This window comes from Crocodylus siamensis, chromosome 8 (assembly GCF_052110815.1).
Source record: "Crocodylus siamensis isolate JL-2025a chromosome 8, ASM5211081v1, whole genome shotgun sequence".
Lineage (NCBI taxonomy): Eukaryota > Metazoa > Chordata > Crocodylia > Crocodylidae > Crocodylus > Crocodylus siamensis.
In genome coordinates, this window is record NC_143402.1 from 74125246 (window position 1) to 74145178 (window position 19933).

At 38.4% G+C, this 19933-nt stretch overlaps 1 protein-coding gene across 2 annotated transcripts in view; it reads left to right on the forward strand.

Annotated features, from left to right (window-relative positions):
• HELZ (helicase with zinc finger) overlaps positions 1 to 19933 on the forward strand; it is a 170273-nt gene that overhangs the window by 49998 nt on the left and 100342 nt on the right. For both annotated transcript variants that reach the window (XM_090059492.1, XM_090059493.1), the window contains exons 12-13: positions 3287 to 3620; positions 15605 to 15735. In XM_090059492.1, coding sequence (XP_089915618.1) covers positions 3287 to 3620; positions 15605 to 15735 — 465 coding nt within the window. The remainder of the gene's footprint in view (positions 1 to 3286; positions 3621 to 15604; positions 15736 to 19933) is intronic.

Sequence of the window (19933 nt, forward strand, 5' to 3'; positions counted from 1 at the left end):
TGCAAGAGCATACTAAAAAGTGTTAATTAGATTTGTATTTCTGATTAGTTGAATATCAGACCTTTAAGTGTTAGCACAAAAACATCCATTGTTCAGACTGGCAGAATGATGTCAAATTACATGGGCAATCTGAAAAAATAGTTTAATTTTGTTTAACTTCAAGTTGTTCGGAAGTTGAAACTCTGTCAGGAACCTCCAGTAAGATGGGTGGTAGCTACACATATTACAGTGGCTTAGTAATTACTACTCCGAGAGAGGAGATAGGAAAACTGAATTCTTTTGTTGCATCTCTGCTGATTTTACAATGTAACCTTGGACATGCCACTATGGGACTATATGTGAAATAGAACCTATTTTGCTTGCTCCATTCTTCTGTCCTTCACTTTTGATGTCTGTCACCTAATTTTACAGGGGACATCAGTGAAGTTCTTAAGAGATCTAAATGATCGTCACTTCCAATAAGTGGGTGAACATCAAAATTAGAGACCGCTTTTGAAATATATCAATTAGTCTCTATTGCCTCAGTTTCCTGATCTGTAGAGCACTCCTCTACTTCATAGGGAGGCTGAAATCATTAATGTTCATAGAAACAAATGTTCAAAATTAATATTAATAAGTGGTTTGTTTCATACCCTTTGTTTGGGAAGTGAAGCATGTGTAGTTATGATGTATTGACCAGATACAGCTATGAGCCACGAGCATGGTGTGTGCTTCTGCTCAGTTGAAGAAAGAAAAGGAAGGATGAGGAGGAGTTGGTTTAGGAAGAAATGTTTCATTTTTCAAGGTGAACATTAGAGGATTCTGTAGCTGAACTTCTCACCAGAAGGTGTCACCCTACTCATTGGAAATAATTTAATCTGGAAGAAGTAGATGCTACTCAAGAAGTTAGAACAAGAAGCAACTCTAGATGATGTACTGGAATGTCTCAGAAAAGCTACTATATGGTTGTTCAGGAAACTTTTACGATCAGAATTTAAAAATATGGAGAATAAAACTTTGGCAGCTTGAAATAGCTTTTGCAAGGCATCTGATTAATAACAGATTTTAAATCTTAGTAAAGTTTTATACATTTGACAAAGTAGTACAGTCATCATATGAAGGGGATCTGAGCAGTGTTAGAATCTGAAACGGACACATGGAGAACTCAGAATAAGATATCGTCAACGAGGAATCTTGCATGCTTTTTTTTCCTAAACGTATTTGTAAATAATTAGTTTTTTTCCCCTAATCATTTGCTAAATTCATTTTTTGAAGTACATTAAATGATTACCTTCACATTCCCCGGTAGCCACTACATTTTAAAAATATGTAATGGTAATGGAAATAAATCTTTGTGGTTGTCCAATAAAAAAGTTATCTCATTTCGTTCCATTGCTTAATTGCCAGGAACGTCTCTCTGACTTGATGCATGTATTATGCAGAGACCAGAGTGTCACCACTGGGGGGCACAATTACGTTTTTCTTGTAAGAAAAAGGATTAATCAATTGTAGAAAAAATCTTCCACAGATATGGGAGTTATTTAGCATTTGTGGGATGAGAACTGAAACTGGCTTGATTTTGGTATTGATTTGAGATTCTGGTACTTTTCAGTACAGGTTTCTTTGATAGTGGAAGAAATAGTATTACAAATGCACTTTTAATAATTAATGAGGATTGGTTGGAAGAAAGCTGAACAGATTAAAAAGTAACAGTATAAATAGACAGCATCCTTTGAAGATACATTTTCCCTAAGAGACTTCATTTAAGAAGAAAAAGTTAGCCATTTCACATGATGAGAGGATTCTTCTTCATGTTAGTCGAAAGTGTTTTCTGTATTCCTTTTATTTTCCTTGATGCATTCCTTTCTAACTTATTGAAATAGGGGAAATTAGTTTACCATGGGGATATATAAGAGAATGCAGTAGTCTGACAAGGAAGTAACTACAACTCTAATAGCTTAGCACATTTTAAAACCAGAATGAAGAAAGCACTAGAAGATGTACTGTAGGTACCCACTGTGTATTTGAAAAAGGATCCAAAAGACAAACTAATTGGTCATTTTAATCTTTTTTGCCTGTTACTGTTCTAAAAGTAAAAATAGGAGGAGTGACTTTACTACTGCTACTCTGAATGTAGAAAGAACTCACCGTCAGAGTTTCGTGGTCAGGTAGATTACGCGATAAGGTATCCAGTATCCTAGACAGCAATCCCTCATTTTAAATAGATCTACTCTGATTCTTACTGACCTTTCATAAAATATTTAAAAAAAGAATTTAAATGGTGGAAAGAACAGCCCTTGGCTTCTCTCAGGATGGTAGCCTTCATTTTCTAATCTGCACAATTAATACAAATCTCGGGGTGTTCTGGACCTGCATGCATGTCCCTGAAGATGTTGCTGCACCTACTATATCATAGGTGTAAACTCTTTTTTTTTTTTTTTCCCTCCTGCAGGGCAAATCCATAAATTTAATTCAGGCAGAACTCCTGTTGAATACATAGAAATGTAGGATTTGGCTCTATTGAGAGAGTACTTTTAAAAGCTTCTGAGACATTAATACTTGTAACTATTTGTTGATGTTGCCTCTTGATGTATTTTGTGTTCTGCTTGGAAGCAAAATTTGTAAATGTTTTGCAGTTCCCGTCTGTCCTTTAATTTCTATTGCAAAGGCTAGATTCTGTCCCCATTTACAATGGGCTCATCTACACGCTCACTAATGTGCTGTAGTTACTGCTCATTAAGTTTAGTACTTGGTTAACCAAGTACTAAATCAGCATGCAGTAACTTGTGCTGCTGTTCAGTAGTGCTGCCACACAGGGTTTTCGTGATGCACAGTAGCCTCATACTAGTGTGCAGTACCGTGTTAGCACAGTTTTTGCCTGGCACGCTGCTGCGCAGTAAACGTCTCATGTAGATGTGCCCACAGAGTAACTATTTACACAATCCCACCCACTACCCCTTGACTTATGCCAAAGCCTGTCCCTCATTGATTTAGCTATAAATTGGTGCAGGGCCATTCAAGTTTGAGAGGCAAAAGTATCTATATGTGATGCTGCCACATTGCTTTCTTATGTGTACCTGGCTTCAGAAACTGGCCATAGGAGTACTAGACTTGGGTAGACTGTTGATCTTTCCTGGGCAGGAAGGTACTATTCACCATAAGTGAGAGATATATACCTGGAATCCAAATATGGCATATTTGAACCTGGGAATTGTGGGGGGCAGGGTGGTTATTACCATTGTCTCTGTCCCCTGGTTTCTAAAATCAACTTTCTTTTTCTGCACTAACTTGGTACTTTCTTGTTTAGGTTCAACATAAAAGTGCAGTTGCAGATTGTAGCAAGCTTCATGCTTACTGGTGTTTCCGGAGGTGCAAAGTATGCCCAAAATGGACAACTTTTTGGCCGCTTTAAGCTCACTGAAACTCTGTCTGAAGACACTTTGGCTGGACGGCTGGTGATGACCAAAGTCAATGCTGTTTATTTATTGCCAGTCACTAAAGAGAAGTCAGCACAAACCCAAGGAACCAAAGAGAAGGTTTATGAAGCAGCTATTGAAGAGAAAACAAAGGATTATATCTTCTTGAGAGTATCCAGGGAATGCTGTGAAGAACTTAATCTTCGGGCAGATTGTGAAATGCAGGTATGTTTGAATAGAAGTTTCCTGCTGTGAGAAGAGATTGCTCTACATTTTTTCCCAAAGTAATTACATACCGCAGAACTAGAAAAAATATGATTAGAATTTTTTATTCCTCATTATACACAGAAAACCTAGTGAGAAGAAGAATTTCAGGTAGATTAAACTTTTATATTTAAATCTGATTTTTATATGTAACAGAATTAATAATTTAGAACTGTTACAGAGTAAAAATATATTTTAATGAGGCTCATTTCTGATATAAAATTTTTTCTGATATGGTTAAATAACCTGTAAACTAGCAGATCCTAGCTTACATGTGTTTGTTCATGGGGATGTAGCTTGAAAGCTGATTTAGAAGCAGAGGCTTTTGAAAGCAGGTTCAAACACAAAGCCCATTTTGTGTCTGCCTGTTGACTTGAACTGCAGAGCTTCCAGTTTCTTTATTTTCATGGCATGTATTTGAGGAAGGGCATATATTTTCTTTTTAATTTTCTTCTTTCAACCCTCCCAAGCTCTTTGATTATCCTTTCTTCTTCCTGCCTTTGTCTTCAGAATCACTAAGCAAACTATGTAGTCCTGTTCTTATTAAGGTCTTCTCTGACTCTGTTTCTCTGATAACCACTTATTTGGCTTCCACCATTCCCATCTAGCAAGACCATTTTCATGAAAGTCGCTTAATAATTTTTAACTGAGTTTAAGAGGGATTTTTTCTCTTCCTGTTTTTTAATCTCTCGGGTGTCTTTTGCTCTCTTACCTCTTGACCACCCTGACTTCATATAGTCTGGTTTTTCTTCAAGTTTGGATCCCACTGGCATGTGTTTGTCTCATGTGTCTGAGACCAGATTTATTTTTCATAGCAACTTTTTGGCAGTGTTACTTATGTGCCTTGTGCCTCCTTGTATCTATGACCTTCCATCAGGGGACAGGGACCAAAACCCTGATATTCAAACCTGCCCTGTGGAGGACATATCTTCATGAAGACAAGACACAGCCAATGCTGCTTTTGCTTAGGAGAGTCAGATACCCTTGGTGTGCAATTCCTCCTCCACCAGGCCCTGAAAGTCCAGGGGTACTTGCCTCAAGCCACAATCACTAAGTAGTTCATGCAGATCACTCCCAACCCACGGGGCAATTAGGATCAAAGTGAAAATGGATGAACAAGCATCAGCCAGTGCTGCATTGAGTACCAACCACATCTTGAGACTGAGCAGTGGAAAAAAGTCAAGGAAAGACAGTGTTGTCAGTATTGATGGCAACAATGCTGGCAACCTTCATATTGATGAAGACCTTGGCACCAGTTGTTGTAACATTGCCTGCTTGACATCACCACTCCAAACACTGATTACTTTGGCATGGACAGTCTTAGTGCGAATAACACTAGCTCCTTTACCAACTGCAGGCAGTTAAGCCAGGCCATAAACAAGTCATTGGAGGTTGAGTCAGTCTGAGCATAGGCACAGTTGCAAGATGGAGAGGAGCATCTTGGGAGAGATCAGAGGACTTCTTTCCCATAAGGGTGTTCTCTCTGCTCCGAGATGAAAGCAGGTTTACTTTAGACCGTACCTGATAGATGGTTGTTTAACCAGCTCTGAAAAACCTCCACCCTTAGAAGAGGGATTTTATACTCTTTCAGTGCTCAACTGTTTTTCTAGTTAGAATTTTTTTCCTAATATCAAATCCAACCTCTTGTTCCAAATTAATTTAGTTGCTTCTTGCCTTTCCCTCAGTGTACATAGAAAGCAGTTGGTCCTTGTCCTCTTTATAACAAAGTTCTTGCATATTTGAAAATACATCATGTCTCCCATCAGTCTTCTCTTTCTTGGACTAAAGAAAAAACAGTTCTTTCATCCTTCCCTTGTTGATAATTTTCTCAGCCTCTTAGAAACACTGATGTTTTCAGAATCTCTTATCTTTGTTGCTTTTCTTCCTGGGCTCTCCATTTGTCTATCTTTTTTAAAGTGGGATGCCCAAAACTGGGCATAGTATTTTCTGGCAGAGGCCAAATGTTGAAAAGACGGGAATAATTACCTTCCATGTCTTACACCAGTATTGTCAATACATCCCAAGATGACCCTTGTTCATTTTGCGTATATATACTTATTCTCTCTCCTTCTTAATTGTACTTAGGAAGTAAAAATATTTCACATTTGTCTTTACTGGATTTCATCTTGTTGATGTAAGACCATTTCTCTAATTTGTCAAAATCGTATTATTCAGAATTCCAGCCCTGTCTTCCAAAATGTTTGCAACCCCTTTCAGCTTCATGTATTCAGATCTTATAAGTATATTATCTGGTTTATTATCCATGTTGCTAATGACAGTATTGAACAATACAAGATTCTAGGCAGACCTGTAAGGCACTTCATTTGATATGTCCTCACAGTTAACTGTTGGAGTGCCAATCTGCACCAAATACGCAAGCAAGGGACCTAATCCATAGAGATATGAGATTCCACATCAGTGTCCTTCCTAGAGCTCTAAACCATATGACTAACCTCTGACATTCCTACCTGTTCTTCGAAACTCTACAGTATAAATTCTGGACAATACTTGTGCTGTACTGTACATCAACATGAAAGGGAGTGCCTAGTTGTCTCTCCTCAGTCTGGAAGCCATCCAGAACTCTCCATGGTGGCACACTGTGTGGTAGGCCTGGTGGTTCTTAATCTCTTGGCTGTCAGCATCAACCTGGAAGACTTTTTGTACAGAAAGTTGATTCCTACTATTAAGTAGTCACTGCAGCAGTTCCTCCTAAAGCCAGTTCTTCTGAGTTGTAGAACCCTAAGGGATATACCTATATATCACAGGGGTCAGTACCCCCAGAACTTCAGTTCCAGAGGGGGTATAAATCTAGGCTTATAGTGGGATGTCTTTCTTTTGCAGTGGTCCCAAAGCCCCTTCTGCATCCCTTTAACATGCAGGCAATTTCCAAAGCAAAAAGAGATAAAGCAGTGATCATTCTTGTATCAGCCTACTGATACAATTTATTGGTATCAGCTTACTGGTACTGAAGCAATTTTAAGTTTTGGCCAGTTGGTCTACTACATGATGCACTCAGTCCCAGATCTGATCTCATAGCACCTTGCATAGATCCCTCACTTAGTCTTGAAGTCCGTAGGTCTAATGGCTGGTTGCCAACCTTTTTATGAGCCACCTGGAAAAAGAATTCCTCAAGGACTGCACCATCAAAATCTTGCTATACTTTAGATATATTGATGACATTTTCATCATTTGGACTGAAAAACCTGCAGTCTGATTGATTTTCCATCAGAAATTCAACAATCGTCATCCCTCCTTCAGATTCCTGAATATTCCAGCACCAACATGTCCTTTTTAGACATGATGATCACTGTCCAGAATGTTAAAATACAGGCCAGGATATACAAGAAACCGATGTACCAACATACATATCTGCACAGAACCAGCAGTCACCCTAACCACACTGAGAAAGCTGTAATATACAGCCAAGCCCTCCGATACCACCGAATTTGCACTAAGGAGAACGCCTGGGATTGTCACCTCACAAATCTCAAAGAGGCTTTCACTCAACAAGGACAGTCCTCCAGAGAGATGATCACACTTTTGAAAGAGGCACCTGGATACCATGTGAAGAATTGCTGCAGCACAGAGCAAAACACCCATGAATCGTACATCACTGGTGATGACATATCACCTTGCCCTGGAATCTATTGGAAAATCCTCAAACTATTGCAACCCATACTAGAAGAAGACACTATTCTTAAAGAGATCTTCCCAGATCCACCCATCCTAGCTTTTAAACAAGAACTGAACCTCGCTAACTTCATCACCAGAAGCAAACTTCCTATGGCCCAAAATACACCAAATGGATCCAGACCACACCATGACAAGAAATATAAAACGTGCCAACACTTCATCACCCCCACAATTACTACACCCCACAACAGAACCATCACCATTCCTGGATCTTACAGCTGCACCTCCAGAAATGTTATACATCTCATCCAAAGCACCAAATGCCCTGATGGAAAATACATAGGAGAGACCAAACAACAACTGTGCACTAGAATGAACGCACACCGGAAATCTATCAAAGACAAGAATACCCAATTATTAGTGGGGGCACATTTCTCACATGAAAACCACTCTCTCTCCAGGCTCTCAGTTCCAATCCTCAAAGGGAATTTACAAAACACCTTTCATAGATGAGCCTATGAACTTCACATCATCAACCTACTGGTTGGATACAAAAAATCATTGACTAAATATAGACATTGGATTTATGACACATTATAACCTGCCTGACATCTGACTCCCCAGGTACCTTTCCACTACTTACCAGTTACATTCATTCCTCCCCACCCCCCGAATCTGTCTCTCATCCACTGACTCCTTAATTTACATTGTCACTGACTGCCTTTCTTGTATGCATACCAGCTGTTCGCTGCTTTACTATTCATTCTATCCAGGAAGAGCATATGCCGACTGTGGATGCTTCCTCAGCCTTGTGAAGGGTGTTTGTGCCTAACAGCTTGCAAAGAAGAATTTTTTCCAACTATTTGAGTTGGTCTAACTAACAAAAGATACTGGATTTACCCAAAGAACTTTGTCTCTGTATGTCCTTAGACCAACACAGCTACAACCTATAGCCCTGATATTCTTAAACATTTACTGCACTTTAAAACAAACCAGCCTCTCATCTTGTTTTGTTGAGGTCAGCTTGAAATCAGCTGTTACATGGACACTTGTTCTTTTCTCCTTCTGTGAAATTTCTGGAAGGACTTTTGCATGCTTTTTTCTGGTCAGTTAGCTTCTTACACGAGCTCACTATGTTAATATTCTTTCTAGTAGCTATTACTTCGACAGGAGGTGAGTAGCAGCATGGATTTGATTTAAATCAAATTGATTACACCACAATTTAAATCGCTGGTCAGGAGGCCTTAATTTTATCATTGTTTTCTACAAAAAGTGCATTCTTGTTTGGTATTCTCTATTCATTTTACTTCTTGAAACTGCATTTTTAGAGAGAGGTAAGGGCTTGATTCTGTGTGCATAAACTTGCAGAGAGACAAGAGGGCTGATGGGTAGGTAATCAGGTCTGTTATCTCTCATCTCCATATACTGTTGTTAATAAATATGTTATTTGTAGAGACACAAATCTACGGTCTGAGAACTGAAACTAAGGACCACAGAGATGCTTAATGGGATCTTCTAGACTGAGCACTGAGTCCCATTGGGTAGAGTGGTTTTCTTTAATTTTTACTAATCTATAGAGGAGCCTCTGGGAACCCCATAAGATTGGGCCCCTAATATAATCCATGACCTGTTGTGACCTATTTACAAAACTTTTCTAAAAAGGTTACATGAATATACTGTCTCAAACAGGATATAATTAGAAGTTATAATCCCTATTCCATGAAGATATCTTTGAGCTTTAACATATCTTAAATTAAAACGATCTTTGTATAGGTTTTTTTTTTTAAAAAGCATATTAACAAAAAACCCCCAAAATAAAATTAAATGAACAAATCTGATTTAAAAAATCAATTGTTTTTATTTTAAAAAAATATTGAGTTTATCCACCATACGAGTGAATCTTGAAAACATGTTGCCAGCCTTGCCCATCCGTACTGTGGTTGTTGGGGTAAGACTGAGCTGAAACGTCACACAAAGTTAATTTCTATAGTGGATCAGAATTTCTTTTAATTCAGTCAATCATCTTGCCTGTTGTCTTCCTACTCAGCATGAGAGAAAATAAATTATACACAGAATGTATCTAAGGATTTGTTTTGTTACATTGACAAGGCCAAAATAAAATGGGTGGCAATCTGAATACCTGAATCTTTATTTTCATATTCAGACGTTCTAAAGGTGAACCAGTCTCTTTGCAGAGAATATGGGAATGGATAGTACAGTGCATCATTGTGTTACCTGCTAGCTGATGTAGCTTTCCTACCAAACCTCAACAGAGTTTTCCCTACTTTAGAAATGTGCCAATTCCTGATAGCTGCAAGGGGGTAATATGAAGTAACCCACAGACCTTTGTCAAGTGTACTGTTTTGGACTTGTCTGTCCAAGCGTATGCCTGGTTTGGGAGAGCAATCCTTCAGTTGTTACGCAAATGGTGCAACTGAAAGTTCTCATTTGCACCTTCTTGAGGAGGTCACATATAGTGAGACCCACACTCAGTGTACTTAAAAGAACATTTACTTATCCTACAGTGACTGTGGTACTCTGAAGGGATGCAGTTGATGTGATCCCCAATGAACCACCCTCTTTGCTCCTTTTTGGAGTCCACAGAAATCTTGGGCTTTGAATTTGAGGGAACAGAAGGTGTGTTATGGCTGCTCCATCCTTATTCCTCACTTATAGGAGCATAAGGAGACACACAGTTCATGCACAGCTCCCCTCTATCCCCTCCTTGCCTTGCTCTCTATGGACAATGTTATCATGAAAAAGAATCCAAACTTGTGAACAGGAGCTGCATGCACAAATACAGTGGGATCCACACTAACCCAAGGAACTACAGTGGCTACAGGATGAGAAAAAGTTCTTTCTTGTCTTCACTATTTATCTTTCTGGACCTTGGGGTTCTTCTAAATCGGGGCAGGCAATTATGTCGGGCAGAGGACTGCTTACTGAGTTTTGGCAAGCCATCAAAGGCCGCGTGACAGGCAGCCCGGGGCAGATTAATATTTTCTAAATTTTTTAGGGGCCCTACAGATTGGACAGACTGGCTTGGCAGGCCGCATCCAGCCCCCGGACCACATTTTGCCCACCCCTGTTGTAAATAGTTTGTCTTCCTATCTCATTTCACAAGAACAAGGGAGTTGTTTCATGGAATGAATAGGCAGCAGGTAAGGCAGGATGGCACGTAAGGACTAATGGTTCATAGGTAGGAACCTACTATGTTAGATGCTATCTGTATGGGCTTGATCTAGTCGTTCCCAAGGTCTCATGCTCCGTATAGGTAGTAGAAAGATCTGGTCTGGCCAAATTCCTTTTACAGATGAAGATGTTATTTAATTAATACAAAACTAGAACAAATGCACAAAATATAGATGCATTGCCTTTATAAAGGGAGACTGTTATTGTCTCTCACCCAGATATCTTCCTTGATTAGTCACAAAGGCTGCTTGCAGATGTTAAAAAAAATGAAGTTTGGCCAGAGCCAACCTTACTGGCAATAGGGCCAATTCTCTGTTTACTTTCCAATCAACCTGAAATGAACAGAAATAGAAGCGGTGGCCTGTATTTGTCTTGGAGTTTGTGAACAAGATAGTTCAGGTAATGTAAATACATGCTCCTCTAGAACATGAAAGAATAAACTCTAGTTGACTTTTCCCCTCTTATCTGCCCATTGTAGAGATAAGGTGATTGACCCTGCTTCCAAACGGGAGGAGTTTCAAATTAAGGTCACTAGAATTCATTGAGGTAAATCCATTTTCACTGATGGGATGTCTCCTCCCATTCGATTTATTTTGTGAAGACATATGTAGGAATCCTAATGTCTTCATTTAACATGAATAATTAGTCTGAAATACTTATACACTGCTGGGTGCTTGGTATGTGTTTGTTTTCTTAAAACAATGATTAAGGCCACTAATTGGCTCTATCAAAAAACTGCACTGAAATACAAAATGAGATGGGACTGCTAGTAACTTTGATTTATTTTTCTTCTAAAACTTCTTTTAAACCTGAGCTAGGGGAAGCCATACTGACCTCTTAGTTTCTTAGAACAAGAATGTGGTCTTACAGCTACTCAGAAAGAAGCGTAATATAATACTTTGTAACTCTGGTTTGAGAACTAGTTCTCAAATTCTGAAGCTCTTAAGTTAGTTTTTAATCAGCTGTGATTTCAATGAGATTCTTCAGTGAAACATAAATAAGGAGCCCAAGATCAAGACTTTGGATGCACAGTCAGTGGGCATTTTGTGGGGCCAGGTTTTCACACCATGGGTTTTGAAAGTTGTCTTGGGCCCTTTTTCTTTCTTACTGGTCTTTTGTTCTGGAATAAAGATAAAAATCTGGATAAAGATCATTCTGCCAGGGAGAGTTTTAGTCGGTACTTAGCAAAACAGCAAATCAAATGGTTTGATTCCATCCTGGTTAGATTAGAAACCTAGATATGTATTTTGAAGTGTGATGGTAAAATACATACAACTACTAAGAGAGATTTAATTTTGGCAATGTGGGTCAAGAATCCTAGAAAAGGCCGTGAAAGAGAACACTCTGACATGAACTTTCCATTTTCATCAGGAAATAATCCATGGAACTGTAGCTCTCATAGACGACAGAGATGGTTAAATATTACTACCTACTTTTTTTAGCGGGGACCTTTTAGCTGCAAATCTTGGGCTCTGTTCCGCTGTGTTTCCTCCTCTGCTCTGCCACTGACTCAGGCCATCTCGGGCAGGGCAGTGAGGCTGGAAATGTCAGAAGAGCACCTTAGACTTGGGCACTCAAGCTCCATTGAATTTCACTGGGAATTGGATATTTGTTTGAAAATCTCAGTCCTAGCTTGTCCGTGCCTCAGTTAATTACTTGCTTTTCATTTATTGACCAGGAACTTCTTCCATGTAGAAGTTGTGAGTATAATTTAAGAATGCTTAGCTATATGACATGGCTACACCTAGTTTGCTAAAAAGGTCTGGGAAAGGGGAAACATCAGGCAGGGCTGGGCTTTGGCTGCTGGAGCTGAGTAACATGTAGAGTGGGATCTATGTCTTGGAGGGCCATGGGGATCCAAAGTGGGAGATCCACTGACAGCATATGTGAAGTGGTTGATCATGATAGCAAAAGAGTTTTGGAGGATTAGGTCTAGTGGCCTTCTGGTGAGGGATTGGAGTAGATGGTGTAAGAAGGCTCCATGAGTCAGAGGTGTGCTAAAACAGTAAGACCGGGTAGAAATGTGAATACCTAACTTTAAGGAGGAACAGCAGTAAGTTTCTCTTCCCAACTGAGGTGTGTGGCTGCTATGCTGCAACATACTCCTTGAGACACATGGTGCCCTACGCTAATGACTGCTTGGTTTTGCCCACTCTTTCCTCTTGCATTGCTGATGCAAAGCTGAGCAGAGCAAACTCGGTGCTTCTCTCTCATCAGTGAAAGCAGTATGCCGCCAGTCTGGGGAAGAAGCTCTCTCTGCAGTGGTGCACTATAGAGTGGCACACTTCTACCCTCTGTTACAGCTGTATTCAGAGGCAAAGACCATCCTATGACAGCTATAGGGAAATGCCCTGACAAAACATGATACAAAATCATTCATGTCAAAGTAGAAGAATGAAAAATACACCAGCAAGTGGAGTCCTCTCTCCAGCTGGGAACCGTAGGTGACCCAGGCAATGCTATTGCAATGCACATGTTAACAAGTATGCCATAGCTTTGTCATTCATAGGTCCTTCGTTCTCCTTCCTGAGTCCCTGACTGGGAGACTTATTCAGTGGCTGGTTCAGAAAATAACTCCCTGCCGTAATTCAGAATATGTTCTTTATTTGTTAAAATTAAAACAGTAGCTGATGAACTTAAATGGCTTGCGGGCAGTATAAAATGTCTTAAACAGTTGATAGTCAGGTTTTTGTTTTGTTTTGTTTTTTTACAAATAATCCTAAATCTTTTTCCAGTCATTGCATGTCTTTTTTGTGAAATTCACACTGAATGTGTGAAGCTTTGTTGATTTTGTTTCATTTACATGGTTGGGTTTAAATTTGGTATTTAACTTGACAGTAAAGAACATGAAAGGTCTCTTGACTTGATTGACTGATCTCTCGCTTTCTTTTCTTGTTTTTGAGACAAATATTATCCTTTTGGCTTTTGGAGACTTGCAACAGCACTAGATTTGGTGTGTCATATTAGATATGCACACTGTCCATATTCACATATTCTCCAAAATGCCTAATTGTTCAAGGCCCTACCAATGTATTTAGTCTCACTGAAGTAATTGAAAAAACTTTCATGCCTAATAGTTTTAAAAGAATGAGCCTAAACCAAGAAGTGGCTTTGGGAGCAGTTGGTCATGTTGGGGTGTAAGGACTGATAAAGGGGGTTTATGAATGTCACCTTTATTTGATGATGACTGGACCAGGGTAGTTTTGAACTTTGCAGCTAGCCCAGTGATGTGTCAAAGGAATCACCACGTATTTCTTTTTTTTTTTTTGTGCTCAGAATGCTTTTCTGATTATCACAAAGGATTTTTATGTAGCAAATGAAGTGTTTTTGTATGCAGCTTAGTAAGAAAAAAATTCATTTCATGTTGTCCTGAATTGCTGAACACTACTTTGTCTTAAATTTCTGGTGCTTTTCGAGTTTTAGCTTGACTTTATACTATCAACTGCCTCAAGAAAGATGAATTTAAAGACACATAAAAAAGGCTTACTCTCAGTTGAACTTTCTAGTTAGCAGTCAGGGGTAATAGTAATTATCATGTGATAAGAAAATGATTTAAGTAATTATGGATTGATTGCTTAAGTAGTGGTTAAAACAGGGATTGAGGGTAGACCTGTAACCACATTTTCTGCCTTAACTGCATGGCATAAAATTACAATTATTCAGGGATTTCGATGGACTTTCTCCATATTTACATGGGTACCTTCGCTCCAAATTTTTGTCTTTAACTTCTCTTTTCAGATCTGCTGGAGACTTTATATAACACAGTGAGCAAATTGCTGCTCTGTTTCTATAAAGTGGGCAAGGTAGCACTTACCTCATTTTCATGGAGTATTTTTAGTTCCTGGTTGAAAATGGCATTTGAAGTATTACTGGTGTATTTTCCAGGCGGTATGTTTCTTTAGGGGACTCTTCTGGATAGGTTGATATTACTTGGCCTTTCATGTTGGCCACTACACACACCACTTTCTGTAAACCCCATGAATGCATTTATTTGTTCTTATTGACTAATCATGAAATGCTAATTAAACTTGTCACACAGTAATTACATAGTTAGCTGTAGTTACTATTCTATGAAAAACAGTGCTTCAAATTGGATAATAATCTCTATGTCATTATGTGGCAACTTCAAACTTTTTCTTTCTCCTTTATATTAGTATGTTTTGTGTCAGATTTATTTATACAGACTTCTTTTTTAAATGTCAACATTTAATTCTTTGATTCAGTACTTTTGTCAGGATCATTTGTTCCTGGAGAGATTAATAAATGAAAAATTAAATATGTGTAGATTATAGTCTGCGTGGCTCTTTTCCATGAATTGTTTCCCCTGCAGAGTTCCTTTTATCCATTTTTCTGATTTCTCTTTGCTTCTTTAGAAATGCTTTTGGATAAACTCATTTTATCATTCATTGTTTAATTCTCCATTTAACCAAGGATACTAACACGCTGTGCATATTGTTTCTGCCTTCGTACCAAGATTTTGTTGGCATCACCCTTTGTTTATTAGCATTAAAATACCAGTAATTGAGAAGAAAGAAAATTATTATATTAGCATGCAACTAACCTCAGGAATTCATTTTTGCAAAGATTGTGATTTATCTTAGATGTCTATCTACTACAATATTGACAACATTTTTTTTAGAAGGAACAATTTGGAGTAGATAGTATTTGGGTATTGTCTGTCTTGGAAATATGTTACATAGTGTCATTTACTTGTTTGTGAAAATTTCTATGTAATCAATGTTTCAGAGTGGTTTTTTTAACCTGTCTTCAAATTTCATTCTTTAAAGACAATTTAAACATTTTCTTAAGAAAATAATTCTTTTTTCTATAAGAGCTTGCTGAATTATTCCTAAAAGTACTATGAACTCTTACATCAAAGCAAACAAATTACATTACAAAGATAATGGATTTCTCTGTGGTAATCAATGTTCAAAGTGTGCTTAAGCAAGTTAACTTTCTTATGAATCTTTTCATCATGATGCTTGCTTGAGTTTTTCCTTAAGTTTAGTACTTTGTTGGAAAATAAAATTTAAAGATCATATTTAATACAATCTAAAAAGAGTCCTCTTTAATTAAAGACGTTTTGGTACATCTATTCATTCATTCATTTTGTACTATAGGTTGAACTTCAGTTTCAGTTAAATCGCTTACCCCTCTGTGAAATGCATTATGCCTTGGACAGGATCAAGGACAACAGTATTTTGTTTCCAGATGTCAGCATGACTCCCACCATACCCTGGAGTCCCAACAGGTACCAAAATGCAAATGTTTTAATATGAAAGATAGTATGTTACTGCTGCGTTGAATTCCTCCATTACAGATGGCTCAAATCTACCTTTAAACCGGAAGTGTCTTTTTGTTCTTTATAGCATGTGATGATGGGTGAATGAAACTGCTCTAAATAGAAATAGAAAACTGACCCTTTGAGCATTAGGATTGGTAGGTCAACTTTACCCATTCGCCGCGAAGTAAAATTGTGATTGTTATGAGCACTCCAGTAGCATTGCAGGGTAGAAAACTGAAGCATAATTTTATTATTTACTGATTCTGTAACTCTTTGCTGAATACCTGTATAATGTTTTATAGAAATCCATGTACAAGTGCCAGTCCTAACTAGCTTACAGTTTAAGAGCCCAAAATCTTCACTTTGTACTTGCATGAATACTCCTACAGCCTTGGCAATGACACTACTGGAAGGAGCTCACAGCAACAAACCCAAAGTTAGACATATCACTGGAACGGGTCATAAAAAGAGGTGTAAATATGGGAAGGATCAGCATTGGTGGCATTGCCAAATAGGTGTGAGATGTTCTGTGAACATCTTGTCAGTTTCTTTTATGAAGTGTAAAATCTCCAGATTTTATTAGTAATTTTGAGAGCTCCAGACCTGCAACGTGGGCAGCAGTGGCAGAAGAAAGGGCAAACAGGAAAGCATAGCTGAAAGAAATTCAGCTGATGGAGGAAACAGAGAGGGCCTGGATACACTACATATTTCTAGTATAATTTATGTTGGTTTTGCTCACTGATGCAAGTTACACTGAGATCTACAGCAGACGTGTGCACAGTTAGCACTGTTGCCACATTTCCCACCAGGTGGCTGGGTGGTAGGTAATAGTTAATTTGCATTGAACAACCTTAGGCTAACTATGCATACCATGCCTTATACTAATATAAATTAGACCAGTGAATTTTTCTGCTGTGCTTTGTTACCATGACTCTACACCAGGTTCTGTTATCTAAGTCTGGGAGTTTGTTCCAAGTCTTTTTTTTTTTTGAAAAGTTATAAATTTGCTTAATACTGTGGCGCATCGCACGTTACCTTGGGTGGGCTAGGGGAGGCTGGGGCCAGCAGCCTTACTTGGGGTCTTAGTGGCAGCAATGGTGATCCTGTTGCACGGAGCCTGGCCGTCAGTGCAGCGTGGCTCCAGCTCGCCAGGCTCCAGCCTTGCGCCGTGTAAACTGCTGCCACGTGCACCACTCGCCTTTTCTCCTGCAGGATATCCAGGGGCCAAAACCCCCCTCTGTGCTGTTCCCTTCCAGTTCAGAGAACAACTGAACGTGTTGTATGCCATGTACCACACAGCTGTGCTTGTTTGGACGCGGCCTGTGTGTCCATACTCTGAAGTATTGGAGCTCATTGTATCATGACAGTTATTTGAAGTGTTGGGAGGAGCAATAGAAAGGCATGAAGTCGCTTTGTGGAGGCAAATGGCAGGGAGATGTTGAGGTATATCAGACTGACAGCAGGAGCTGGAAAAGGAGCAGTCTTGCAGATGAGACTGAAGAGTGTGATTATGGTGCAAAGCAGACTAGAAACTAACTCAGGGATGCAGAGAGAGCGGTGTCTTGGCCAGAATGGGGAGCACAAAAGGTGATATAATTGCAGCTTCTTGCATAAACTTGAGGACAGGAAGAGAAGAGAAGAGTTGGATGCAGTAGTCCCAATGAAATTTGATTGGTGGGTGGTCCAGAGGTTTTGCAACAGAGGTAGCAAACAAGGTGGAGGGACAGCTATGGTGAGTCTGCTGCAAACTCCCATTAAAGTCAGTGAGTCTTTCCACTGACTTCATTTAACTTTGAATCTGTTCCATAAAGAAAGAATGGAAAGCATTTAGTAACAGCTTGGATGTGGGAGAAGAGGTGAGTAAAACTGAGTTGAGAGAGAGCTCTCCCCATTGTGTATACAGTCATTCAGAATGTTTATAGTAACTGGGACAAAAACAAAGCGGTCCGTGGATTGTCGTATATGCACGTTATTTGATTACATTTAACAGATTTGCTGTATATTACTAGTGGAATGATTATGATGTCAGGTGGTTAGCTATCTGCCAATAACCGCTGTGCAAATTGGTTTTATTAGTAAAACCAGATACGTGCTGCACAATGTGAATTATGTTGAGAACAAATGTAACGTATATACAGTGTTTCTTGCATTTGCTGTGATCTGGCGATTCAAAATTCCAAGCTCCGACTCTAATAAAGTATCACTTCTGACTCAGAATTTATCTGCTCTCTTTCTCACTTCATAAGGAATAAAATCTTTCATCCAAACTTGCCAGCATCCAGGAGGTTAAATTTTATAAATTCTAAAACTGGAGTAACAAAAGGATAAAATATGACATTGAATAGAAGGGACCTGGAGAAGCATGTGTTCAAGCAGCAACATTTATTTGCCAAAAATAATGCTCCTTTACTTTTTTTCCCCAGCAAATCAATGCAGAATTATGCAAGTGAATTATTTTTGCAAATAAAACAAAATTCAGTAAAATTGACGGTTTTGAGTAACTTGTACAAACATTAAAAAAATTTTTTTTTGTGATTCCACAATAATTCCTACCCTACCAGGTATACACTTTTGGCTTATTTGCCAAGGAAAAGGAACGCTTACACTTCCCTAAAGATTTATGTTGGGGGGAGGAGGCAGGTTTTCTAAGATGCACGTTACATGTGGTCATCTGTCTTTCAGTCATTACAAAATAAGTGCCCATGCCATTTATGCCTTCTAAAATCTCTTTGTAGATCTGTGTAGTCCAATGGGAGACGGTAAGGGTATGAAACTTTTTTTTCCATTTTGTTTGTACCTGGTCACACACTGTTCTTAAAACATTGTTAAGGTTACAGGAATGACTGTAAAATATTTTTTGCAGAATATTATTTTGTGTCTGGTTACTTGAGAGTTGTTTTTACTGAAGGTGCACAAAGCAGAAAAATGTGAGATTGGTTTTGAAACTAGATCAGCATCTACTAACAGTAGTAATTGGAGTGTACTTTTAATATGCAGGGATATTGTGGCTGGGACATTTTTATTTATATGTAACATACGACATTTATGCTTTTGCCTCAACTGAACGGACGTGTCAGCTAATCTAGATCTTCCTTCCTTGATATGTGTCAGATACAATAATTAGGAGTGGTTGAGTTAAAAAACTTTTTTCATCTTAATTTTGTTTTCATTTTCTTATAATTGGTAGGGGGGTTGCTTATGCTTTCCTGCTTTTCAACAAAATGTGGAGTTATGGGTGAAATGTGTTACAGTTAAAGTACTTTATTCATTGTATATTTCTAAATAATCCTTTGCACTGTAGTCCACTTCCACAATTATTACATACTTCTCATTGTTTATGTGAAATTGTTAAATAGACCATATTTTATTAGCTCTTTAAGATTTTTATGAACTAAGTGCTATGAATCCTTTTTCAGAAAGAAAAGGGCCAAACTCCTTTTTGTTTTATAGCTTATAAAGTCAACAGATCGGTGTCAGAAATGAATTTGCTTTGGTATCTTTTTCTTCCTGTTTTTTTTAAATACATTCTTAGGGCCAGATTATCAAATTATGTAAATTCTTGTAGTTTTGCTGAGGTCAATGCAATGATGTTTTATGCCATCTAAAGGTCTGGCTTGTAATGTCTTAAGTTTTTGCACTTCTTGATTGACTCGGGCTCTCTTCCCCTATCTATAGTTTTTCTTCTATTTTTGTTTTACATCCCTATCACCTTTCAACCAGTTCTTAAGTTCTTCAGGCATCTAGTTGTTCATAGTAGTCTTGTGAGTTAGGAATTCAGTTAATTCCCTCATGGTTTTATGCTGTATGCTAACTACTGCACAACACAAGTTTTCCAAGTCCAGAAGAATTATAATGCAAGTACCAAGACAGATTACATTGCAAAAGTATGGCCATATGTTCAAGAACGACAGGTGGTTCTTACTCTTCATGCCTAGTTTTAAATCTGTCAGTGAGTGTATTAAAAATGGCATAGACAAATCTTTAACCTCTTATATTCATTGGAACTTTCCTAAAGTAACTTCCTGTTCAAATGCTGATACCATTATCCCAGTTACAGTAACAAAACTTTTTTTAGACCTCAGATGCATTTTTTATGGTAAAGAATGATAGTGGAGAAAAGCTTTCACTTAAATGGGTGGCTGTAAATTCTGTTCTTTTTGCTTTT